Below are 23,741 nucleotides of genomic sequence, written 5' to 3' on the forward strand. Positions count from 1 at the left end.
AGTCACCGTTGGCCTCGGGGTGAATTCCCTGAGCGGTTTCCTTCTTCTCCGGCAACGCCTGTTTCTTTGTAGTGTTTGGTTGTATTAATATACCATCCAAAGTGTAATTAATAACTTCACCATGCTCAAAGGGATATTCAATGTCTGCTTTTTTCTTCACCCATCTACTAATATGTGCCCTTCTTGGAGAGGCATTGGAAAACCTCCCTGGTCTTTGTGGTTGAATCTGTGTTAGAAATTCACTGCTCGACTGAGGGACCTTACATTTGTCTGTATGTGTGGGGTACAGAGATGAGGTAATCACAGATTGATTTCTGCTCCAGAATTTGTTATTGCAAACGTAAATAAGGAGGTTGAAAACTTATTGACTACAAATATTTCAGCTTTTAATTTTAAAATAATTTGTAAACATTTTGAAAAATGTGATTACACTTTGACGTTATGGAGTATTGTGTGTAGACCAGTGACAAAAAAATCTAAATTTAATACATTTTAAATTCAGGCTGTAACACAGAAAAATGTGGATAGAGTGAAGGGTTTTGAATACTTTCTGTAGCACTGTTATGTATGTTTGCATGCTTGTCAGTCAGGCAGGTTAAGCCAGGTCTGTCCCTGTCTAACCTGACGGACCTGTCCTCTACTCTTTGCTGCTCCTGGGTGATGTTTCTCCTAGATACAGCTCTAGGATCGGTTTCCCCTCCAAATCTTAGCAATTAGTGCTAAATGCAAAACAGTCCTAAGATCAGTGTCTAGGGGCAACTTCACCCTACAATGTCTTTTGTGTCTCTCCCAGTTGGAGGGCCGGGTGGAGGAGCTTCTGAGGGAGTTGAAGGAGTCCAGAGACAAACTGGTTTACCAGGATGGCGCCGCGAAGAACGCCCTGCAGCAGTTGCACAGAGAGACTGCCTACCGGCTGGAGCAGGTAAGCTCCCGGAGAAAGAGGATGTCAAGAAGACCCTTGCATAGCAGTGCACGACAGTCCGAGACAGGTAGAAAAAATTGTCAGACGAGCAGTATAATAGATTTAAATTAGCTCAATGTGTCTTCAGCATGCAATGAGTTTCACACTGTCAACTCCCTATCTCTGCCATTCCATTACACCTATCACTATGGAAATATGTCACCCGTTTTAGGAAACTAGGCATATGTCACGGGTCACTACTTCACATGTTCGTGAAGGCATTTATGCCCCCAAAAAACATTTTGATAAAAATGTAAAGTCTACGTTCAAAAGGCTCTCCTGTGAACTTTCATGTGCGTTTATAACAAACTTGTATGCCATCTGTAAATACGAATACAATTGTTAAATGACGAGCCTAGTTGGTTTAGCCACAGAAAAAGGAAGCAACCTTACAGCTAGCCATGATTGGCTCAGATAGTGAGTGGGCTGGTCATGCTGAGAGATGAGTTCGGATTGGCTTGCCATATAGCACGCTTGTGTCTTTGAGCTGGTCAGTATGTCTTGGTAATCCTGTCTAACACTGCGTTTTTTGAATGTATCGTGTATTAAAACTCCACTTTCTGGAGGACTGAGTTTTGAAATCAGTGGAATTCGAGTATGATAGCTAAGGAGTTACATCTTCAAACTAAGGGCAACCATGGCATCCGACATGAGACGCATCCAACCATGAATGATGTATAGGGGTAAGAAAGTCTAGCTAGCTACATTATCAGATATTACATGTTTCTAATTTTGACAGAAAGAGCCATTTGCTTGGCTAGCTGTAGCCTAATGTTAGCTAGCTAACATTGCAACTGGTTGGTTAGCTACCTAAAGATTAATGCGGGATAGTAATATAGTGAGTTGTGATTGGTTCATTGTTTACCTCGCTAGCTAGCTAACGTTAGCTAGCTGGCTCGCTAGCTAACGTTACGTGTATGACCTTATTCGTATCTCAGAGCTATTTGCTTAGCTAGCTATAGCCTAATGTTAGCTAGCTAACATTGAACCTGGTTGGTTAGCTACCGGCAGATTCATGCAGGGTAGTATCGTCATGAGTTGTGATTATGGTTCGTTGTTTACCTAGATAACTACATGTCTTTACAAAAGATTATGCAAGTAACCATTTTGAGTGCGTTCGTAAATTCAGTCTGGCCATCTACTCCGATTTCAGAGCACTCTTGTCTGAGTGTGCCAGAGAGCGCATATTAATTTACGAACGCTCAACACACGTTGAATATGGCTGGTGTCAGTAAACGTTGGCAAAAAAGCGAATTAAAATGTTGCCAGCAGCGCAGTTACAGTCCCCAACGCTCTGGATAACATCAGAGTGGGGTGTTTTCTCATTATTTGTCTGGAAGTAGCTAGCCAATGTTAGCCAGTTAGCTTTGGTTCTTGACTGTCGTTGTGAGGTCAGACCGTTCGGATCAACCCTACTCATCGTTTACAATCCAGGGTTACTACCAGCAGTTTAGTTATCTCAACTTGCTCAATTTCCACATGATATATTACAATATTTAGTTGAGGTTTAATGAATGATTTGTACCAAATACAATGCTTTTAGTTTTAGACATTTTAGGGCTAACTTATTGCAGCCAGTGGCATGTCGTTAGTAAAGACAGGAAAAATTAAGGGTCCTAGACAGCTGGGGAATTCCTGATTTTACCTGGATTATGTTGGAGAGGCTTCCATTGAAAAACACCCTCTGTATTCTGTTATACAGGTAACTATTTATCCACAATATAGCAGGGTGTGTAAAGCCATAACACATTTTTCCAGCAGCAGACAATGATCGATAATAAAACACTGAAGTCTAACGAAACAGCCCCCACCATCTTTTTTCTCATAGATTTCTCTCAGCCATTCATCAGTCATTTGAATGTCCTTCCCTATAAGCGTGCTGAAAGTCTGTTGTCAATTTCTTTACTGTAAAATAGCATTGTATGTGGTCAAACATGATTTTTTCCAAAGGTTTACTAAGGGTTGGTAACAGGCTAATTGGTTGGCTATTTGAGCCAGTAAAGTGTGCTTTACACATCCAAGTATATCTGACCAAATTATGAAAGACAAGCATTGTAATTTTGAATGACGTAAAGTGGAAGAGGTGAAAAAATGTATGTTGCCAATCAACAATGGCAAGCCACCGGGGTCTGACAACTTGGATGAAAAATTACTGAGGATAATAGCGCACGATATTGCCACTCCTATTTACCATATTTTCAATTTCAGCCTATTAGAAAGTGTGCCCCCAGGCCTGAAGGGAACCAAAAGTAATTCCGCTACCCAAGAATAGTAATGTCAGTGTTTATTGCTGGCATGTCATGCATAAATTTGCTAATCTTGCCAATGAAAAAACTATTAAAGTAGTTGGCAATATCAGTTGGTTTTGTGATTTTATGAATGAATGAATTGGAGCTGAGTTTGCCTTTTTCCCCAAAATGTAATTTAAAGTGCTCCATAGCTTTTTTACTATCATTCTTTGTAATTTGTCTTTGTTTCATAGTATAGTTTCTTATTATTTTTTTATTCACATGACATTTTTGCAAAAGTCTGGCTGCCAATCTTTTGAATTTGCAAAAGTCTGGCTGCCAATCTTTTTTGCCATTCCTTTTGCCTCAACCTTCTCAACCATACCATTATTAATTTCCTCATCAATCCAAGGGGATTTAACAGTTTTACAGTCATTTTCTTAATGGGTGCGTGCTTATTAGTAACTGGAATAAGCAATCATATAAATGTGTCAAGTGCAGCGTCTGGTTGCTCCTCATTACACACCACGGACCAATAAATATTCTTTACATCAACAACATAGGAATCACCACAAAACGTATTGTATTACTTCTTATACACTATATTAGGCCCAGCCTAACTTTGGTGTTCCTAGAAATGGCTTCTATATTGTGATCACTACATCCGATGGATCTGGATACTGCTTTCAAGCTAATTTCTGCAGCATTAGTAAAGATGTGATCAATACATGTTGATGTTATCATTCCTGTGCTGTTTGTAACTATCCTGGTAGGTTGACTGATAACCTGAACCAGGTTGCAGGCACTGGTTACAGTTTTAAGTTTTTTCCTGAGTGGGCAGCTTGATGAGAGCCAGTGAATATTTAAACCACCCAGAAAATATACTTCTCTGTTGATATCACATACATTATCAAGCATTTCACACATGTTTTCCAGATACTTACAGTTAGCACTTGGTGGTCTATAGCAGCTTCCCACCGGAATGGGCTTTAGGTCAAATCAAATCAGGCAGATGAACCTGTAGCCATATTACTTCATCAGTATTTAACATAAGATCCTGTGTAATATTTACAGGAATTTGGTTCTGAATATAAAAAGCAACACCTCCACCATCGGAATTTCTATATTTTTTGTAAATGTTATAAGCTTGTATTGCTTCCACTGTATCATCAAAGGTATGGGGGCGGCAGGTAGCCTAGTGGGTAGAGTGTTGGACTTGTAACAGAAAGGTTGCAAGATTGAATCCCTGAGCTGACACGGTAAGAATCTGTTCTGCCCCTGAACAAGGCAGTTAACCCACTGTTCCTAGGCCGTCATTGAAAATAAGAATGTGTTCTTTACTAACTTGCCTAGTTAAATAAAGGTAAAATAAGTGAGTTTCAGACATAGTCAAAATATGAATGTCATCTGTTACTAGCAAATTATTGATTTCATGGACCTTGTTTCTTAAGCTATATATGTGAACGTGGGCTATTTTGAGGGATTCTTACTTTTCATTTCTTTACTGGGAAGCTTAGCAGAATGTGCTCATGTTATTCATGTTAGTGCACGGTGAGCTCCTCACAGTGGACCTCTTCCTAGGGCACACCGCCTCAGTGCTAACAGTATTAATCTGGTTCATAGGCACATGATTACTGCATGCAATAGCTGTAGGATCAGTAGAGGCATTCAGGGCATGTCACAAGAATTTTGCTATCTCAATGGTTGAACTCAACTATCACTCAAGCTTTGACCAATTCCCAGAGGTTGTAAGGCTCTGCTTAACCTCTCTAGGGTATGTGGGACGGTAGCGTCTCACCTCTTCAACAGCCAGTGAAACTGCAGGGCGCCAAATTCAAAACAACAGAAATCCCATAATTAAAATTACTCAAACATACAAGTATTTTACACCATTTTAAAGATACACTTGTTGTAAATCCAGCCACAGTGTCCGATTTCAAAAAGGCTTTACGACGAAAGCACACCAAACGATTATGTTAGATCAGAGCCATGTCACAGAAAAACACCAGCCAAAGAGAGGAGTCACAAAAAGCAGAAATAGAGATAAAATTAATCACTAACCTTTGATGATCTTCATCAGATGACACTCATAGGACTTCATGTTACACAATACATATATGTTTTGTTCGGTAAAGTTCATATTTATATCCAAAATCTGAGTTTACATTGGCGCGTTATGTTCAGTAGTTCCAAAACATCCGGTGATTTTGCAGAGAGCCTCATAAATGTTGCTAAAAGATACAACTGTTATGCATGGAATTTTAGATCCACTTCTCCTTAATGCAACCGCTGTGTCAGATTTAAAAAAGAAAACTTTACGGAAAAAGCACACCATGCAATAATCTGAGTACAGCACTCAGAGACCAACACAACCCAAAGAGATATCCGCCATGTTCTGTAGTCAACAGATGTCAGAATAGCATTATAAATATTCACTTACCTTTGCTGATCTTCATCAGAATGCACTCCCAGGAATCCCAGTTCCACAATATATGTTTGTTTTGTTCGATGAAGTCCATAATTTATGTTCAAATACCTCCTTTTTGTTAGCGCGTTCAGCCCAGTAATCAAAATTCATGACTCGCGATCACTAGGTGCAGACGAAAAGTCAAAAAGTTCCGTTACAGTCCGTAGAAACATTTCAAACGTTGTATAGAATCCATCTTTAGGATGTTTTTAACATAAATCTTCAATAATGTTCCAACCGGAGAATTCCTTTGTCTTCAGAAATGCAATGGTATGCAAGCTAACTCTCTCACGTGAACGCGCCTGGTCAGCTCGTGGCTCTCTGGCAGACCTCTGACTCATTCCCCTCTCATTCGCCCCCACTTCACAGTAGAAGCCTCAAACAAGGTTCTAAAGACTGTTGACATCTAGTGGAAGCCTTAGGAAGTGCAATATGACCCCATCTCCACTGTATCTTGGATAAGCAAAGAGTTGAAAAACTACAAACCTCAGATTTCCCACTTCCTGGTAGGAATTTTTCTCAGGTGATTTGCCTTCCATATGAGTTCTGTTATACTCACAGACATCATTCAAACAGTTTTAGAAACTTCAGAGTGTTTTCTATTCAGATCTACTAATATGCATATTCTAGCTTTTATGGCTGAGTAGCAGGCCGTTTACTCTGGGTACGACTTTACGAAAGCAAACCATGCGATTATCTGAGAACAGCGCCCAGCAGACAAATCATTACAAACCAGCCAAGTAGATAAGTAACAAAAGTCAGAAATAGCGATAAAATGTATTGCTTACCTTTGATGATCTTCATATGGTTGCACTCCCAAGACTCCATGTTACATAACAAATGTTTGTTTTGTTCAATAAAGACCCTCTTTATATTCAAAAACCTCAGTTTTGTTGGTGCGTTCTGTTCAGTAATCCATTGGAACAAAGCGCGGTCACAGCATGCAGACAAAAAATCTAAAAAAGTACCGTAAAAGTTCGTAGAAACATGTCAAACAATGTTTATAATCAATCCTCAGGTTGTTTTTGTCATAAATAATCGATCATATTTCAACCGGACAATGGCTTCGTCAATAGAAAAGGAAAAACAAGAAAGGCACGCTCCTGGTCATGCGCAGGACTCATGTCTGGAAATTTCCACTGTCCTCTCATTGAAAGTGGTGTTTCTCCCTCATTTTTCAGAGTAAAAGCCTGAAACAATGCCTAAAGACTGGCCACATGTAGTGGAAGCCATAGGGATCGTGAACTTGGTCCTAAGTCTTTGTATGGTGGATAGGCTTTCAATGGAAAAACAGGCATTTCAAAATAATAGCACTTCCTGGATGGATTTTCCTCAGGTTTTCGCCTGCCATATCAGTTCTGTTATACTCACAGACATTATTTTAACAGTTTTGGAAACTTTATAGTGTTTTCTTCCAAAGCCTGCATAGTCACCCATTGAACATGTTAGGGATGCTCTGGATCGATGTGTATGACAGCATGTTCCATTTCCCGCCAATATCCAGCGAGTTCGCACAGCCATCGAAGAGGACGACATTCCAAAGGCCACAATCAACAGTCTGATCAACTCTATGCGAACTGTCTGGCTCAAACCTGCAAGATTTGTTGTCAGCCCTGGGATTTAAACTTTAAACTTTCCATTTACTGGCCTGCCACTCTAACCTCTTTAGTTATCAAAAAAGGTTACTCAACATGCAATCATGGTTTACAGAACTACATTCGTTACACCACCACCCATTTGACCTCCTCACAGATCCCGGTCACGGCACCAATGGTACAGACTGGTTTCTAACCTAGGTCTCCTGCAGGCCACAAGACTGTGTTACCCTGCTAAGCTTAAGCGTAGACATTAGCTCAGGAAGTGTACACAAGTCTCCAGGTCTCAGACAAGTTTACTACACACCTACATCACCTTTTCAAGTGCCATCCCCTACTGCCTCTGTGTCTTTGAGTAAGGCACTTTGTCCCTAAACTGCTACAAGGGCAATACTGTACTGCTCCAAGCCTGTTCTGTGTTTGGTGTGTCATGGAGTGGGTACTGGGACAGCAAAAACACGTTTCCATTATGCAATAGACTTTTATTTATATTTTTTAATTTTTTGTGTGTGATTTTGTCATGCTCCCCGTAGCCAATGTGAGTAAGACCTTTAAACAGGTTAACAGTCAGTCAGATTACCAGGACGCTTACTCTGAGCATGCGCTGACCAGCTAGCAAGTGTCTTCAATGACATTTTCAACTTCTCCCTGACCGAGTCTCTAATACCTACATGTTTCAAGCAGACCACCATAGTCCATGTGCCCTAGAACACCAAGGTAACCTGTCTAAATTATTTTTGCTGTTCACCCACAACTGCGTGGCCGCGCAAGACTCCAACACCATCATTTAGTTTTCCAATGACACAATGGTAATAGGCTTGACAATGAGACAGCCTATAGGGAGGAGTTCAGAGACCTAGCAGTGTGGTGCCAGGACAACAACCTCTCCCTCAATGTCAGCAAGACAAAGGTGCTGATTGTGGACTATAGGGAACAGAGGGCCTAGCACGCCCCCATTCACAGCTGTAGTGGAGCAGGTCAAGAGTTTCAAGTTCCTCTGTGTCCACATCACTAAGGATCTATCATGTTCCAAACACACCAACACCGCCATGAAGAGGGCATGACAATTCCTCTCCTCCCTCAGGAGGCTGAACCGATTTGGCCCTCAGATCCTCAAAAAGTTTTACAGCTACACCTTTGAGATCATCTTGACTGGCTGCATCACTGCTTTGTGTGGCAACTGCTTGGTGAAACGACCGTAAGGCGCTACAGAGGGCAGTTTGTACGGCCCAGTACATCACTGGGGCCCACGCTCCCTGCCATCCAGGACCTCTATACCAGGCGGTGTCAGAGGAAGGCCCTAAGAATTTTCAGACTCCAGCCACCCAAGTCATACTGTTCTCTCTGCTACCGCATGGCAAGTGGTACAGGAGCGCCAAGTCTGGGACTAAAAGGCTCCTGAGCAGCTTCTAGCCCCAAGGCATAAGACGGCTAAATACAGTAGTTTGTCCGGGCAGCTATTTGGTTAACTATTTAACGATCTGCATTGAACCTTTTTGCACTTTTTTGACTCATCACATACGCTGCTGCTACCGTTTACTATCTGTCACTTTATTCCTAGTTACAGTGCATTCAGAAAGTATTCAGACTCCTTGACTTGTTCCACATTTTGTTAGGTTTCACCGTTACTCAGGCTATTTTCAGGTCTCTCCAGAGATGTTCGATCGGGTTGAAGTCCCAGCTCTGGTTGGGCCACTCAAGGATATTCAGAGACTTGTCCCGAAGCCACTCCTGCGTTGTCTTTGCTGTGTGCTTAGGGCCATTATCCTGTTGGAAGGTGAACCTTCACCCCAGTCTGAGGCCCTGAGCACTCTGGAGCAGATTTTCATCAAGGATCTATCTGTACTTTGCTTCGTTCATCTTTCCCTCGATCCTGACTAGTCTCCCAGTCCCTGCCGCTGAAAAATATCCCCACAGCATGATGTTGCCACCACCATGCTTCACCGTAGGGATGGGGCCAGGTTTCCTCCAGACGTGATGCTTGGCATTCAGGCCAAAGAGTTCAATCTTGGTTTTCATCAGACCAGAGAATCTTGTTCTTAATGGTCTAAGAATATTTTAGGTGCCTTTTGGCCAACTCCAAGTGAGCTGTCATGTGCCTTTTACGGAGGAGTGGATTTCGTCTGGCCACTCTACCATAAAGGCCTGATTTGGTGGAGTGTTGCAAAGATGGTTGTCCTTCTGGAAGGTTCTCCCATCTCCACAGAGGAAATCTAGAACTCTGTCAAAGTGACCATCGGTTCTTGGTCACCTCTCTGACCAAGGCCCTTCTCCTCCGATTGCTCAGTTTGGCCAGGCGGCCAGCTCTTGGAAGAATCTTGGTAGTAACCAAACTTCTTCCATTTTAAGAATGATGGAGGCCACTGTGTGCTTGGGGACCTTCAATGCTGCAGACATTTTTTGGTACCCTTCCCCAAATCTGTGCCTCAACACAATCCTGTCTTGGAGCTCTACGGACAATTCCTTCGACCTCATGGCTTGGTTTTTGCTCTGACATGCACCGTCAACTGTGGGATATTATATAAAGAGGTGTGTGTGCCTTTCCAAATCATGTCCAATCAATTGAATTTACCACAGGTGGATTTCAATGAAGTTGTAGAAACATCTCAAGGATTATCAATGGAAACAGGATGCACCTGAGCTCAATTTTGAGTCTCATAGCAAAGGTTCTGAATACTTATGTAAATAAGGTATTTATTTTAATTTGAGTTTTTACTTTTAATACATTTGCAAACATTTCTCAACCTGTTTTCGCTTTGTCATTATGGGGTATTGTGTGTAGATTGATGTGGAAACACATTTATTTAATCCATTTTAGAATAAGGCTGTAATGTAACAATGTGGGAAAAAGTGAAGGGGTCTGAATACTTCCCGAATGCACTGTATATGCACATGTGTACAGTATCTACATTACCTCTGTTAGGTTCTTATTTTTAAATAACTCAATTTGTAAATAACTCACGGACACTAGAGAAGCTTAACCAAGTTTAATTCTTCCCAAAGGGTCGACACAGCTGTATTCAGACATCAAAACATTTCTCACCATCACAGGTATATATATTCCACTTATGACACTCCTCCTTCGCTCCAATCCTTACATCTTATGGTTCCACAGGAAAAGGGTCGTAAAACCCTTATTACTCCCTTCAGGGGATCTGATCTCACCTCCTGACCTCAACCCCTCCTTCGCCTAATCCACAGATGTCCATCTGCTCCCCCTATCCTTTGATCTCCCCCCGTCCACCCAACACATTTCAAAGCCATCTGTGTTTCTACAGAGAACCATTAACTTCTGACATAAAACCCAGTCTATTTCACTCCTTATATTCTATGCTTCTAATCTATAATTTATTTAATATCTCAATGTTCAAAGTTTAGCTGATTCCAACTCCTCGTACATTTTACATTTACATTTAATTCATTTAGCAGACGCTCTTATCCAGAGCGACTTACAAATTGGTGCATTCACCTTATGATATCCAGTGGAACAACCACTTTACAATATCCACTTTACACACTTTACACTTTACACTTTACAATATCCACATATCCCTACCGGCCAAACCCTCCCTAACCCGGACGACGCTAAGCCAATTGTGCGTTGCCCCACGGACCTCCCGGTCGCGGCCGGCTGCGACAGAGCCTGGGCGCGAACCCAGAGACTCTGGTGGCGCAACTAGCACTGCGATGCAGTGCTCTAGACCACTGCGTACCCCTGCACTTCGACTCGGCACACACTAGCCAAATTATTTTTTACTCATTGTGTATCTATTATTACTTTTATTATTACATGTTTTTACTTTTCTATTTCTCTCTGCGTTGTTGGGACATCCCGTAAATTAACATTTCACTGTTAGTTCACACCTGTTTTATACGAAGCATGTGACAAATAAAATTAGATTTTGTTCAAGTAACACTTCATATGAAGGGGTATACATAATGCCTTCATAACCCCTTTGTGAATGTTGCTGTATCATTCATATGTAACTTAAAATAAAATAAAAAGTCCTGTTTTCATTACAGTATTACTAGTCTCGCATTTCCATACCTCCAAAATCACATCTTTGCCACGCATCACTTGGCGGTAAGGAGAATTTTGTATTGCAAAAATGGTTTGAATGGTCGGCTGGCTCCCAGTTGCAAGATTTTGATTGAATGTTATATTTCAAGCACCCTTCTCCCACACACCCATAGAAGATGTGCTATGTGTTATGTGTGTCACTGTTTTCCGTCCGGGAAGTTAATACGTGTGCTAGATTTCAAGTCAAGTGTGGCCTACAGTGCGATTTTATATTTTTGGGAAATGGATTATGCTGGTTAAGTGAAACGTCACAACACATTCTAAACCGTTCTGGTGACAAACACACTTTTTGGCTCGCCTGCATTCGTCCACATGGCTGCAGGCTTTGCTACCACCGGCAAGATTGCCCATTTATTTCGTTCTTTTAAGAACCCAATAAAATGGAGGCAGTGGGAGAACCTATTCAAGTAAGTAAATAATTATTTTTCAATGTTAAAAAACAATGTTTTATTTGCTAGCTAGCTGGCTACAGTAGGCCACTTTGTAGGCTAACTCAACTGAGCTGCTACATAGCTAGCTAGCCAATTTGCACACTGTTTAGCTAAGTTAATTAAATGTATTCAGCTAGCTAATGTCCTATTAGCTAGCAATCTTGATGTAATCATGTAAAAAGTCTCAATGCATTTGTAGATAATGATTGCCAGTTATCAGCAAAGGGACAGTGTAGGCTACTGGATAGAGAGGTCATTTTGTGGTAGGACATTATGAAAAGATTCCACAGTTCCTAGAGGGGGAAACTTTGAGGACAGAGACAATAGCAACATAATATTCAGTGCTGTCTAATTGGAATATAATGAAGCCTGTTTCTTTGATGTTTTATGTCCTTAGATATGGAGATGAAGTGCGAGGTCCAATGAATGTCCCAAGAGACTAAAGGTATATCCTATATGCCATGGGTTATATATGTAGGCCTACCTATGTTAGCAAATGTTTTATACAGTTAAACATCACGCATAATGTATAAACCTTTAACCTTTGGAGCAGGCCAACCCTGCTGGAGGTCTGCTTGGGTGTGCAGGGTTCTGTTTCAGCCCAGCAATACACACCTGATTCAATTTAACAAACCTAATGAGTTGATAGTCAAGTGCGCTATTGTTGGGCTGGAATAGAAGTCTGCTCACCCAGTAGATCAGGGATCAGTGGAGCAAGGTTGGCCACCACTGGTATGGAGTTTTTTACCTGCAATGATGCTTTAGTAATAATAGCCTACTTCTTACTACTCATTTATCTATTGTTGTTTAGACTAAGATGTCTAATCTTTACATATAAATTAGCTTATTTGTACATTTTGAAGTGTTGATTATTTGAAGTGAAGTGTTTAAAATTAAGAAAACTGTTATTAATAATGAACTAGTGTCAATGTTGATTAATCACTTAATCCTGCAATAAAGAGGGAACGGGGTTCTGTCCAATGTGTCTGTGTTATATTCTCAAATGAACTTTTCCTTTTTGTCTAATTGTAAGATATACAATCTGTTTTAACATATGGCATGCATAGGCCTACAGTATGATGGCATTACTGGTCATTTGCCATCTGAAGCAGAGAATAGGTAAACTCGCACATTGTTTACATGTTGAACTATATGTTCTCAATTTAAAATGATACCAATAGACAATATATAGGCAAACCATATACCAGATTCTGTACATGCCCTTTAAGTGCTGACATAAAATTGTTTAGTGCACCCTTGTAATTTAGGTACAGTATGGAGATGAAAATTAGACTACAGAAAATGAACATTACATATTCATTTTATTTTATTTTTAGCAATGTTGCTTGCAAAAAGGTTGCAGTTGTTCCCATAGATAGACAGTACATGGTTGTTCTATGTATGACTGACCCTGGATAAGCTAGCGACAGGGCTAACACAGCTAAACTTTTAGGTCAATAATATGCTGTTTTATAAAAATGTTGTTGGCTTTTTAATCATAAGAGAAATTTAACTTGCTATTAGCTATCTAATTATACCTAGTTAGCGTACAAGGTTAAGCTGACTTTTCTCTTAGCAAACCTCAATGTTGCTAGCTACTGCTTGTCCCTCATGCTAGCTTGTGGCTATTTTACAAGATTCAGACATTTGTATATGGCAGTAATAATCAAATCACATTTTATTGGTCACATACACATTTAGCAGATGTTATTGTGGGTGTAGAGAAATGCTTGTAAAGGACCTAGAAACAGAGTGGCCATATTTGTTGGTGCAATCTTTAAAACCTTGCCCCATCTTAACCTAATGATCAGATATGATCATATGTCAAATGTATTTTCTTGATGAATAAAAAATGAGGAGTAGATAATCGTACGAAATTGATTCGGGAGTGCCTGTTTGAATAGAAAGTATACTCTTTAAAAAAAAATGTTTTTATATTTTTTTAGGGTTATGAGGTCGCCAGGCATCAATCCGAGAGTATATGTGACCCACCACCTTCATTCGGTCCTATGTAGCAAAATTTGAATGACTATTTCTGGTAAACACACACTATATCAAATAAAATGAACGTTTGCTCCATGGCAGACCAATCCGAACTCATCTCTTGGCATGTCCAGCCCACCCATTATCTTAGCCAATCATGGCGAACGGTTAACTTCCTGTCTTTTTCTGTGGCTAAACCAACTAGGCTAATAATTTAACAATTTTATTCATATTTACATATGGCATACAAGTTTGTTATTTAAGGCACATGAAAGTTAACGTGTTCCAGATGGCATTTCTGCCCCAAAGAAATTCTCAAATTCCTCTGCTGTGAAGTAGTGACGTGCTACATATACCTAGCTTCCTGGAACAGGTCACATACGTTGGAGAGCTTTTGGATTGTAGTTGGTCTTATTAGATTTGTTCCGCATGTCCAGAATGGCATTCATGTCTGTCTCAATAACCAGTTGGAATTAAGTTAAGTCTAACACGTATAATGTTCAGAGAATCAGAAAAGAATCAGAAAACTTAGGATCATATGATTTTGGAGCATACACATTAATAAAGGCAATTTTATTTCCATTATGGATACGTTTAAGGAAAGGAAAGTGATAATGCCTTCTTGGACTTTGCTTTTACCAAGGATGGTGATTTTCATTTTATTATATATCATTATGATTACACCTTTAGTTTTGTTTGGGGCTGATGAAAAAGCAGTCAATTTGTACAAATAGTACTCTATTCTAAGTGCGTCCTTTTGGAGCAGGTGTGTTTTTGGAGCATTGCTAAATCAATATGGTTTCTTGCTAGAACTACAGAGAGCAACGTGAATTACCTAAATACTCATCATAAAACATTTATGAAAAATACACAGCGTACAGCAAATGAAAGACAAAGATCTTGTGAATCCAGCCAATATTTCAGATTCTTTAAGTGTTTTACAGCGAAAACACAATATAGCATTATATTAGCTTACTACAATAGCCAACCACACAGCAGCATTGATTCATGCACGTTAGCGATAGCGAATAAACCAGCAAAAGATATTACATTTTTCACTAACCTTCTCAAAACTTCATCAGATGACAGTCCTATAACATCATATTACACAATACATATATTGTTTGTTCGAAAATGTGCATATTTAGCGGCACAAATCGTGGTTATACAATGAGAATAGTAGCCAAGCTGCAAAGAAAATGTCGGGAGAAATCTTGGGAGAGGCACCTAATCTAATCAATAACTAATCATAAACTTGACTAAAAAATACAGGTTGGACAGCAAATGAAAGATACATTAGTTCTTAATGCAACCGCTGTGTTAGATTTTTTAAATTAACGTTACTACGACATACAGCGTGCGTTAAAGCGAGACCGCACCGAAATTAATGGCGGAATAGTAGTTTGACATTTTTCAACAGAACAACGAATTAACATCATAAATAGTTCTTACTTTTTGATGAGCTTCCATCAGAATCTTGGGCAAGTTGTCCTTTGTCCAGAATAATCGTTGCTCCGGCTGTAGAATGTAGTCTTCAGCTTAGGAATTAGCAGCAAACATTAGCTATGTGGCCCAGACGTGTCCAACTCTTCATTACGCAGCACAAAGAAAATTCAGAAAATCGCAATATACTGATATAAAATGATATAACTCGGTTTAAAATAACTACATTATGACGTTTTTAACACCTATATCGAATAAAATCAGAGCCGGATATATCTAAGGGCTATAACGGGAGCTTTCTAGAACGCCATCCTGAGGTCTGTCTTGCGTCATGGCGAATGGAGGAAAGACTGGACCCCACGTTCCCAGTCCATTTATATGGCCTCAGATCTGCCTAGCAACTCCATTCCAATTCTCACTGCTTGCTGACATCTAGGGGAAGGCGTATGCAGTGCATCTCGACCAATAGAATACATGCAAATTAATAAACTGACCCTAGAACAGAGTGCCCGATTTCAGATTTCTCACTTCCTGACAGGAAGTTTGCTCCAACTTGAGTTCTGTTTTACTCACAGATATAATTCAAACGGTTTTAGAAACTAGAGAGTGTTTTCTATCCAATAGTAATAATAATATGCATATTGTACGAGCAAGAATTGAGTATGAGGCAGTTTAATTTGGGAACGAATTTTTACAAAGTGAAAACAGCGCCCCCATATTGACAAGAAGTTAATCAGGCTTCATTTTTATTTAATCCTTATTTAACTAGGCAAGTCAGTTAAGAACAAACTCTTATTTACAATGAAGGCCTACCAAAAGGCAAAAGGTCTCCTGTGGGGACCGGGGCTGGGATTAAACATTATTTAAAAATATATATATATTTAGGACAAAACACACATCACGACAAGAGAGACAACACAACACTACATAAAGAGAGACCTAAGACAACAACATAGCAAGGCAGCAACACATGACAACACAACATGACAACAACACAAAACATGGTACAAACATTATTGGGCACAGACAACAGCACAAAGGGCAAGAAGGTGGCGACAACAGAACAGGTGTTGTATGTGGAGGAGGAGGGCTGCAGTAGATATCTAAGATGGGGGGAGTGAGGCCTAAGAGGGTTTTATAAATAAGCATCAACCAGTGGGTCTTGAGACGGGGATACAGAGATGACCAGTTTACAGAGGAGAATAGAGTGCAGTGACGTGTCCTATAAGGAACATCTAACCGCTCGAGAGTACCCTTACCTGCCGATCTATAAGTTATTTCTCCGTAGTCTAGCATGGGTAGGATGGTCATCTGAATCAGGGTTAGTTTGGCAGCTGGAGGAGCGATTACCATAGAGGAAAGCAAGTCTAGATTTAAATTTAGCCTGCTGCTTTGATATGTGCTGAGAGAAGGACAGTGTACTGTCTAGCCATACTACCAATTACTTGTATGAGGTGACTACCTCAAGCTCTAAACCCTCAGAGGTAGTAATCACACCTGTGGGGAGAGGGGCATTCTTCTTACCAAACCACAATACCTTTTTGTTTTGGAGGAGTTAAGAGCAGAGAAAGCTTGTTGGACATTAAGAATGCTTTGTTGTAGAGCGTTTAACACAATATCCGGGGAGGGGCCAGCTGAGTATAAGACTGTATCATCCGCATATAAATGGATGAGAGAGCTACCTACTGCCTGAGCTATGTTGTTGATGTAAATTGAGAAGAGCGTGGGACCTAGGATCGAGCCTTGGGATACTCCCTTGGTGACAGGCAGTGGCTGAGACAGCAGATGTTCTGACTTTATACACTGCACTCTTTGAGAGCGGAAGTTAGCAAACCAGGCCAAAGACCCCTCAGAGACACCAATACTCCTTAGCCGCCCCACAAGAATGGTCTACCGTATCAAAAGCTTTGGCAGCACAACATTGCTTAGAATCAAGGGCAATGGTGACATCATTGAGGACCTTTAAGGTTGCAGTGACACATCCATAAACTGAGCGGAAACTAGCTTGCATACCAGAGAGAATATGATAGACATCAAGAAAGGCAGTCCGTTGATTATTGACAAGTTTTTCCAACACTTGATCAACAGGGCAAAATAGAAATAGGCCTATAACAGTTAGGATCAGCTTGATCTCCCCCTTTAAATAAACTACGAACTGTGGCTGCCTTCCAAGCAATGGGAACCTCCCCAGAGAGGAAAGACAGGTTAAAAAGGTCAGAGATAGACTTAGCAATGATAGGGGCAGCAACCGTGACACAGATGTGTTTTTGTGGTCAAGTTTAAGGAGCTCCTTTAGCACCTCGGACTCGGTGACCCCCTGCAGGGAGAAACTTTGTAGCAGGGCAGGGGGAAAAGTGGGAGGAGCATTGACGCTAGTGACATTGAAAGGGGTGGGAGATGAGGAAATGCTGGATGGGCAAGGAGGCATGTCTGAGTCAAATAGGAATCCTGACTTAATGAAGTGGTGATTTAAAGAGCTCAGCCATGTGCTTATTGTCAGTAATAACCACATCAACATTAAGGGACATGGGCAGCTGTGAGGAGGATGCTTTATTCTTGAGGTATTTAACTGTTTTCCAGAATTTCTTGGGATTAGACCCAGAGAGGGAGAACTGTTCCTTAAAGTAACTAACTTTGGCCTTGTGGATAACCTGAGTGCACTTATTTCTCGGGAGAGAGGGGTGAGTGTGGTGGGGGTAGCTGAACCAGACGGGGAGACAGGCCAGGGTAGATGGTGAACAGATCACCAGGTGGAATCCAAGCAGCAGTGCAGCAGGCAACGGGAGTAGGTGTTGTGGTGGTTATTTTATGTATTATCAAATGAGGAGAGACAAACTTATCACACAAGTCAGTTATACTAAATCTGTATTCACTTATTAATAAGGGAGCAGGTCAATACAACACACACATACAAAGTGAATCGATTGAGTGCTCTGCGATAACGATGGCTGGTCGATGACCCACCCCCGTAGGTGATTCGTTGAAAGCCCCGACACAAAGAATACAACACCTTTTTATAGCCAAGATACACCCTCCTGAATGTTCATAACAAACAACAGATGTTTGGAATCGTCACACGGTTAGGATTCGTATGAAAGATACTAATAATTCACAGCAGACAGTATCTGCTGTGAATACTGTTCTTATTGTATAGAAACCAGGGTCTGGCCCCCAAAACAAGGTTCCTCATAATGATCCATACCCGAGCCATCTCTCCCTGGTACCTTCCAGTCAAACCAGCGCAATCTCCCTCACATGAATGGGAATGTACAGGCATCGTACATCTACTTGTCAGCATTAAGCCCCAGAGGCCCACTCTCAGTTCACACAGACACAAATAGACTTTTAAGAACCCTATTCAGTTGCATAAAACAATCAGTTGATGCTATAACGGCATTATAACAATCTTGTAATTTCACTCTCACATTCCCCCATTTTGCGAATTCTTGCAACTTAAAAGGAAATGACAAGGTTTAAAGAGACATTAATATTCGTAGAAAATGCATACATTCTTCATAAAACCAGAAGCATAAAAGCAATATTTCATTTCATGGGTTCCTGCATGTGACCGGCTGCTATAGCACGGGCTAAGCCCAAGAATCTTAGCATCGTCTCCAATTTAAACCTCCAACACATATTCTAAGCATTCTACTAATTTGTCTGGGGAGGTCATGCTACGCAGTCATCTGCACGAACCCATGAAGAAAACAAAAGATGCATACAGTTTATATGATTCAAGGCTATATCTTCATAGACAGTGAAAAGCACATATTAAAAGCATAATGCAGTGCATGCAACAATGGAGTTTAAGAAAATAAGCTTTAGTTATCTAGCACACTCCAATGGACCAGCATGGTGGAAATAATCCCAGAAACTAAAATTAGCATATCTTGTTGGACAAATCCAGGTAGTGACTCCTGGTTTAAGTAAAGTTGTGTAACGTTTAAGTATATGTTGTGTTGGTGCCTAATGAATATGACCCAGGACAAGCATCATGATTCCACTATTTATAAGGCAACTCCTAGAGAGCAAATAGATTAGGATCAGTCTCACTCTCAGGATCAGAGTTCACCCTCTCCATTCACCAATCAAGCTATAATACATGAATTGCTTCTCTCATATAGTTATTAACATACTAAACTCAAATCAGTCAGTTTTTAAAAAATCATCCATTTTCCAAATCATAATCAAAACCTACTAAAAAATGTAGAATGACATTCTTCAGTGATTCACATTGGTCATATCGCTCAATGTGAAAATCCTCAATTTAACACACATTGACAATGGCAGAATGTACATTTATATTGACATACAGTATAATTCATCTTATAATTTCTCTACAATCAACCTGAAACTCCAAAAGAAACAATTTTAGACAAGTCTAAATCAATTATGAGCACAGTTGACCCCCCCCCCCCCATCAGGCACTGATTCTTCTGGCGTCTTCTTCATTGTCTTCTTCAGGTAGCTTTACAGTTTAAAGTGGATGGCCCATGATAATGGCCCAATTTCAATATCTCACCTGGGCCGCCAACACCTCTACCACCAATTATGTCTTATCCATTTCCCAACCAGTATACCAGCAACATGAGCGAAGTTTTGGAACGGATCTCTCTCCATGCTCACTCCACGTGGACTCCTGTCACACTCCTGAGATAAAAAGCATGAGAGAAAAAACAGTTGACAGTCTCGATTGGAGGCTGTACACTGGTTGTTGGCTCAGACTCAGGTCTCTCGGTAGAAGTGGTGCGGACAGGGCCTTATTGAACGCCTTTGTCACTCTTCTTCAGCCGGTTAGAGGGGGTTTTGAGGTTCACACCGTTCTCGGCCAAATTATCCCTGCTATGCATCAAGACACCATCTGACCACCATCTACCACTTTTCATGATAACCTCGAGAGAGGACAGATCAGAACAACAGTTTAGTTCAGTTCATTTCTGATTTAGGAAATCCAGACAAACATTCACTATATGACAAATTATTACTTTTACCAATTATTCTTACTACAAATCTCTAAACATACGTGAAAGAGAATAACAACACATTCTATTGGAACAGTTTTTTTCAAGTTGGCTTATACTCCCCTCATCGCAGAGCCACAGGATCAGGAAGTTAGACCTCTAACCCACCAGGAGAAATCCCAACAATCCAGCAGACACAATCTGGGAGATTTGTATCGAAACAGAACAGAACAAGCAACACAACAATATACTCCTTCAAATAACTCAAAACACTCCTACATATCACTTGAGGTGTGTAAACTTCAATCCAAACCCCCAGAGGACTGGTAATTCCCCCATTTTGATACGACTCACAATGTGAGTCATGTAAAATAAACACTAATGGTTAAAAATAAAACAAAACAATTGCAAATAACAAAATCGAATTAGGATCACTACCCATAATAACTCCATAAATATATATATTTTTTTACCCATACGGTCATAGTAAAATAGACTTAAGACAGCCTACCCTTAATCAAAGGCAACGCCCTCTCCTTCTTCCCGATGGTCCGAATTACAAATATGGCTATGAACTATAAACTTCATCATAATTATCAGTATTCCAAATTACCTTCAAATCAGTATTGCAAATTACCTTAAATTCATCATCCAAATGGCTTTTCCATTGAAGGCGATCAAACCACACTGGAAAGTCAGGACAGAGGTCATACAAACCCTTCAAAGAAGTGTTTCTCACTGTATTAGACTAATTAATGAAAAACAGTCAAACATTTCATACATTTCATATCCCAGTTGACATTAAGTTTCCAGTACATTTCTTATCAAAAATAATTCACGTTTAATTAAAACTCAGAAAATAAAGACTTCAGAAAATTCTGCGTGTGTGTGTGTGCCCCTTTAAGATACCTCGGCACTAACCCATATTCATAACCAGTAAGGGGTGTGTGTGTGTGTGTGTGTTGTAAACCATATGGCAAAAACAAACAAAAATAGCCATGCGTTTATATAATTTGGTAAGTTCGGATACCTTTATACTAACAACACTGCAGAATTTCACTCACTGCTCTCCCAAGACCATAGCCCCAGGAAACATTTTAAAGAGAGACAAAATATATCATAAGGTTTTTATGCACTGTACTCCCCCGAATCATTCATAGTTTGTTTTAATATATCCCAATGTTTATGTGCACTTAATTTAGCAACATATATCTTGCCACCAAGTATAACAATTCACTCCCATATCATATGACTGGTCTCTCTCTTACATAAACATGTACAATTATCCTGGTATTGTTACTAGGAAAGGAAAGGGGGATACCTAGTCAACTGAAATGTGTCTTCGCATTTAACCCAGCCCCTCTGAATCGGAGAGGTGCGTGGGGGGGGGGGGGGGGGGGGGGGGGGGGGGGGCTGCCTTAATCGACATCCACGTCTTTTTCGCCTGGGGAACAGTGGGTTAACTGCCTTGCTCAGGGGCAGAACGACAGATTTTTGCCTTGTCAGCTCAGGGATTTGATCCAGCAACCTTTCAGTTACTGGCCCAACGCTCTAACCACTAGGCTACCTGCCGCCCCCAATGTTCAATGACATATGTAATAGCTGTTTTGCCTTAGATTGTTCCTGTTACCCCCCTTAAATGTAATACTTTTTTCTGTCGAAAATGTAGTCCATTTCTCAGCATAAGGAATCAGTGATATTTGATCCCAGGCATCTATTAAAAAGTCTCCGTTAACAGAGTGGACTTCCATCAATCCTGGAAGAAAGAATCCTACTCAAGACACATCAGATAATACAGTTGTGGCCAAAAGTTTTGAGAATGACACAAATATTAATTTTCACAAAGTCTGCTGCCTCAGTTTGCATAAATGCAATTTGCATATACTCCAGAATGTTATGAAGAGTGATCAGATGAATTGCAATTAATTGTGGTGGAGGTGCTTGCTGGAATGAACTGAATCCCCCCCAAAAAACATTTCCACTGCATTTCAGCCCTGCCACAAAAGGACCAGCTGACATCATGTCAGTGATTCTCTCGTTAACACAGGTGTGAGTGTTGACGAGGACAAGGCTGGAGATCACTCTGGCATGCTGATTGAGTTGGAATAACAGACTGGAAGCTTCAAAAGGAGGGTGGTGCTTGGAATCATTGTTCTTCGTCTGCCAACCATGGTTACCTGCAAGGAAACACGTGCCGTCATCATTGCTTTGCACAAAAGGGCTTCACAGGCAAGGATATTGCTGCCAGTGAGATTGCACCTAAATCAACCATTTATCGGATCATCAAGAACTTCAAGGAGAGCGGTTCAATTGTTGTGAAGAAGGCTTCAGGGCGCCCAAGAAAGTCCAGCAAGCGCCAGGACCGTCTCCTAAAGTTGATTCAGCTGCGGAATCGGGGAACCACCAGTACAGAGCTTGCTCAGGAATGGCAGCAGGCAGGTGTGAGTGCATCTGCACGCACAGTGAGCCGAAGACTTTTGGAGGATGGCCTGGTGTCAAGAAGGGCAGCAAAGAAGCCACTTCTCTCCAGGAAAAATATCAGGGACAGACTGATATTCTGCAAAAGGTACAGGGATTGGACTGCTGAGGACTGGGATAAAGTCATTTTCTCTGATGAATCCCCTTTCTGATTGTTTGGGGCATCCGAAATAAAGCTTGTCCGGAGAAGACAAGGTGAGCGCTACCATCAGTCCTGTGTCATGCCAACAGTAAAGCATCCTGAGACCATTCATGTGTGGGGTTGCTTCTCAGCCAAGGGAGTGGGCTCACTCACAATTTTGTCTAAGAACACAGCCATGAATTTCAATCATCTTATTATGCTAATGTCTATATCCTATTATCCAAACTTAAGATTAACTCTTATTTCTACCCTCACACAGACCACGCTCCTGCAGACCGCAGCAATCCCCACTGTGATAAATTCAGTGTCAGGACGGCTCTAACATGCTGTCCACACCGTGAGCGTTGCCGAAAAATCCAAGTTTATCTAACTCCAAATCTATCCTTAAAAAAAAAAAAAAAAACATTTTACCCCCCTTTTTCTCCTCAATTTTCGTGGTAATAGTTACTGTCTTGTCTCATCGTTGCAACTCCCGTACGGACTCAGGAGAGGCAAAGGTCGAGAGTCATGCGTCCTCTGAAACACAACCCAACCAAGCCGCACTGCTTCTTGACACAATGCACATCCAACCCGGAAGCCAGCCGCACCAATGTGTCGGAGGAAGCACCGTACACCTCTCGACCTGGTCAGCGTGCACTGCGGCCAAACCCTCCCTAACCCGGACAGCGCTGGGCCAATTGTGCGCCGCTCGAGCCTGGGCTCGAACCCAGAATCTCTGGTGGCACAGCTAGCACTGCGATGCAGTGCCTAGTTCACTGCGCCACCCGGGAGGCCCCAAATCTATCCTTTTGTAGAAAACATGTTGCATTATGCGAGAGCCCACATGCAGCTGTGTCCCTCCCCCAGCCTCAGGAATAACCTCCCCACAATGGTAGTGGCACAATGACTCGCGCCCTGTAACACTCACCTCTGTAATCAGTGCTTTGAGAGGCTGGTAATGGCACACATTAACTCCACCATCCCAGACACCC

At 41.1% G+C, this 23,741-nt stretch overlaps 1 protein-coding gene across 2 annotated transcripts in view; it reads left to right on the forward strand.

Moving 5' to 3' along the window:
- Positions 1-23,741, forward strand: part of ccdc186 (coiled-coil domain-containing protein 186) — a 103,913-nt gene that overhangs the window by 18,508 nt on the left and 61,664 nt on the right. For both annotated transcript variants that reach the window (XM_039010355.1, XM_039010356.1), the window contains exon 4: positions 794-922. In XM_039010355.1, the coding sequence (XP_038866283.1) occupies positions 794-922 (129 nt within the window). The remainder of the gene's footprint in view (positions 1-793; positions 923-23,741) is intronic.

The sequence above is a fragment of the Salvelinus namaycush genome, chromosome 16, assembly GCF_016432855.1.
Source record: "Salvelinus namaycush isolate Seneca chromosome 16, SaNama_1.0, whole genome shotgun sequence".
Taxonomy (NCBI): Eukaryota; Metazoa; Chordata; class Actinopteri; order Salmoniformes; family Salmonidae; genus Salvelinus; species Salvelinus namaycush.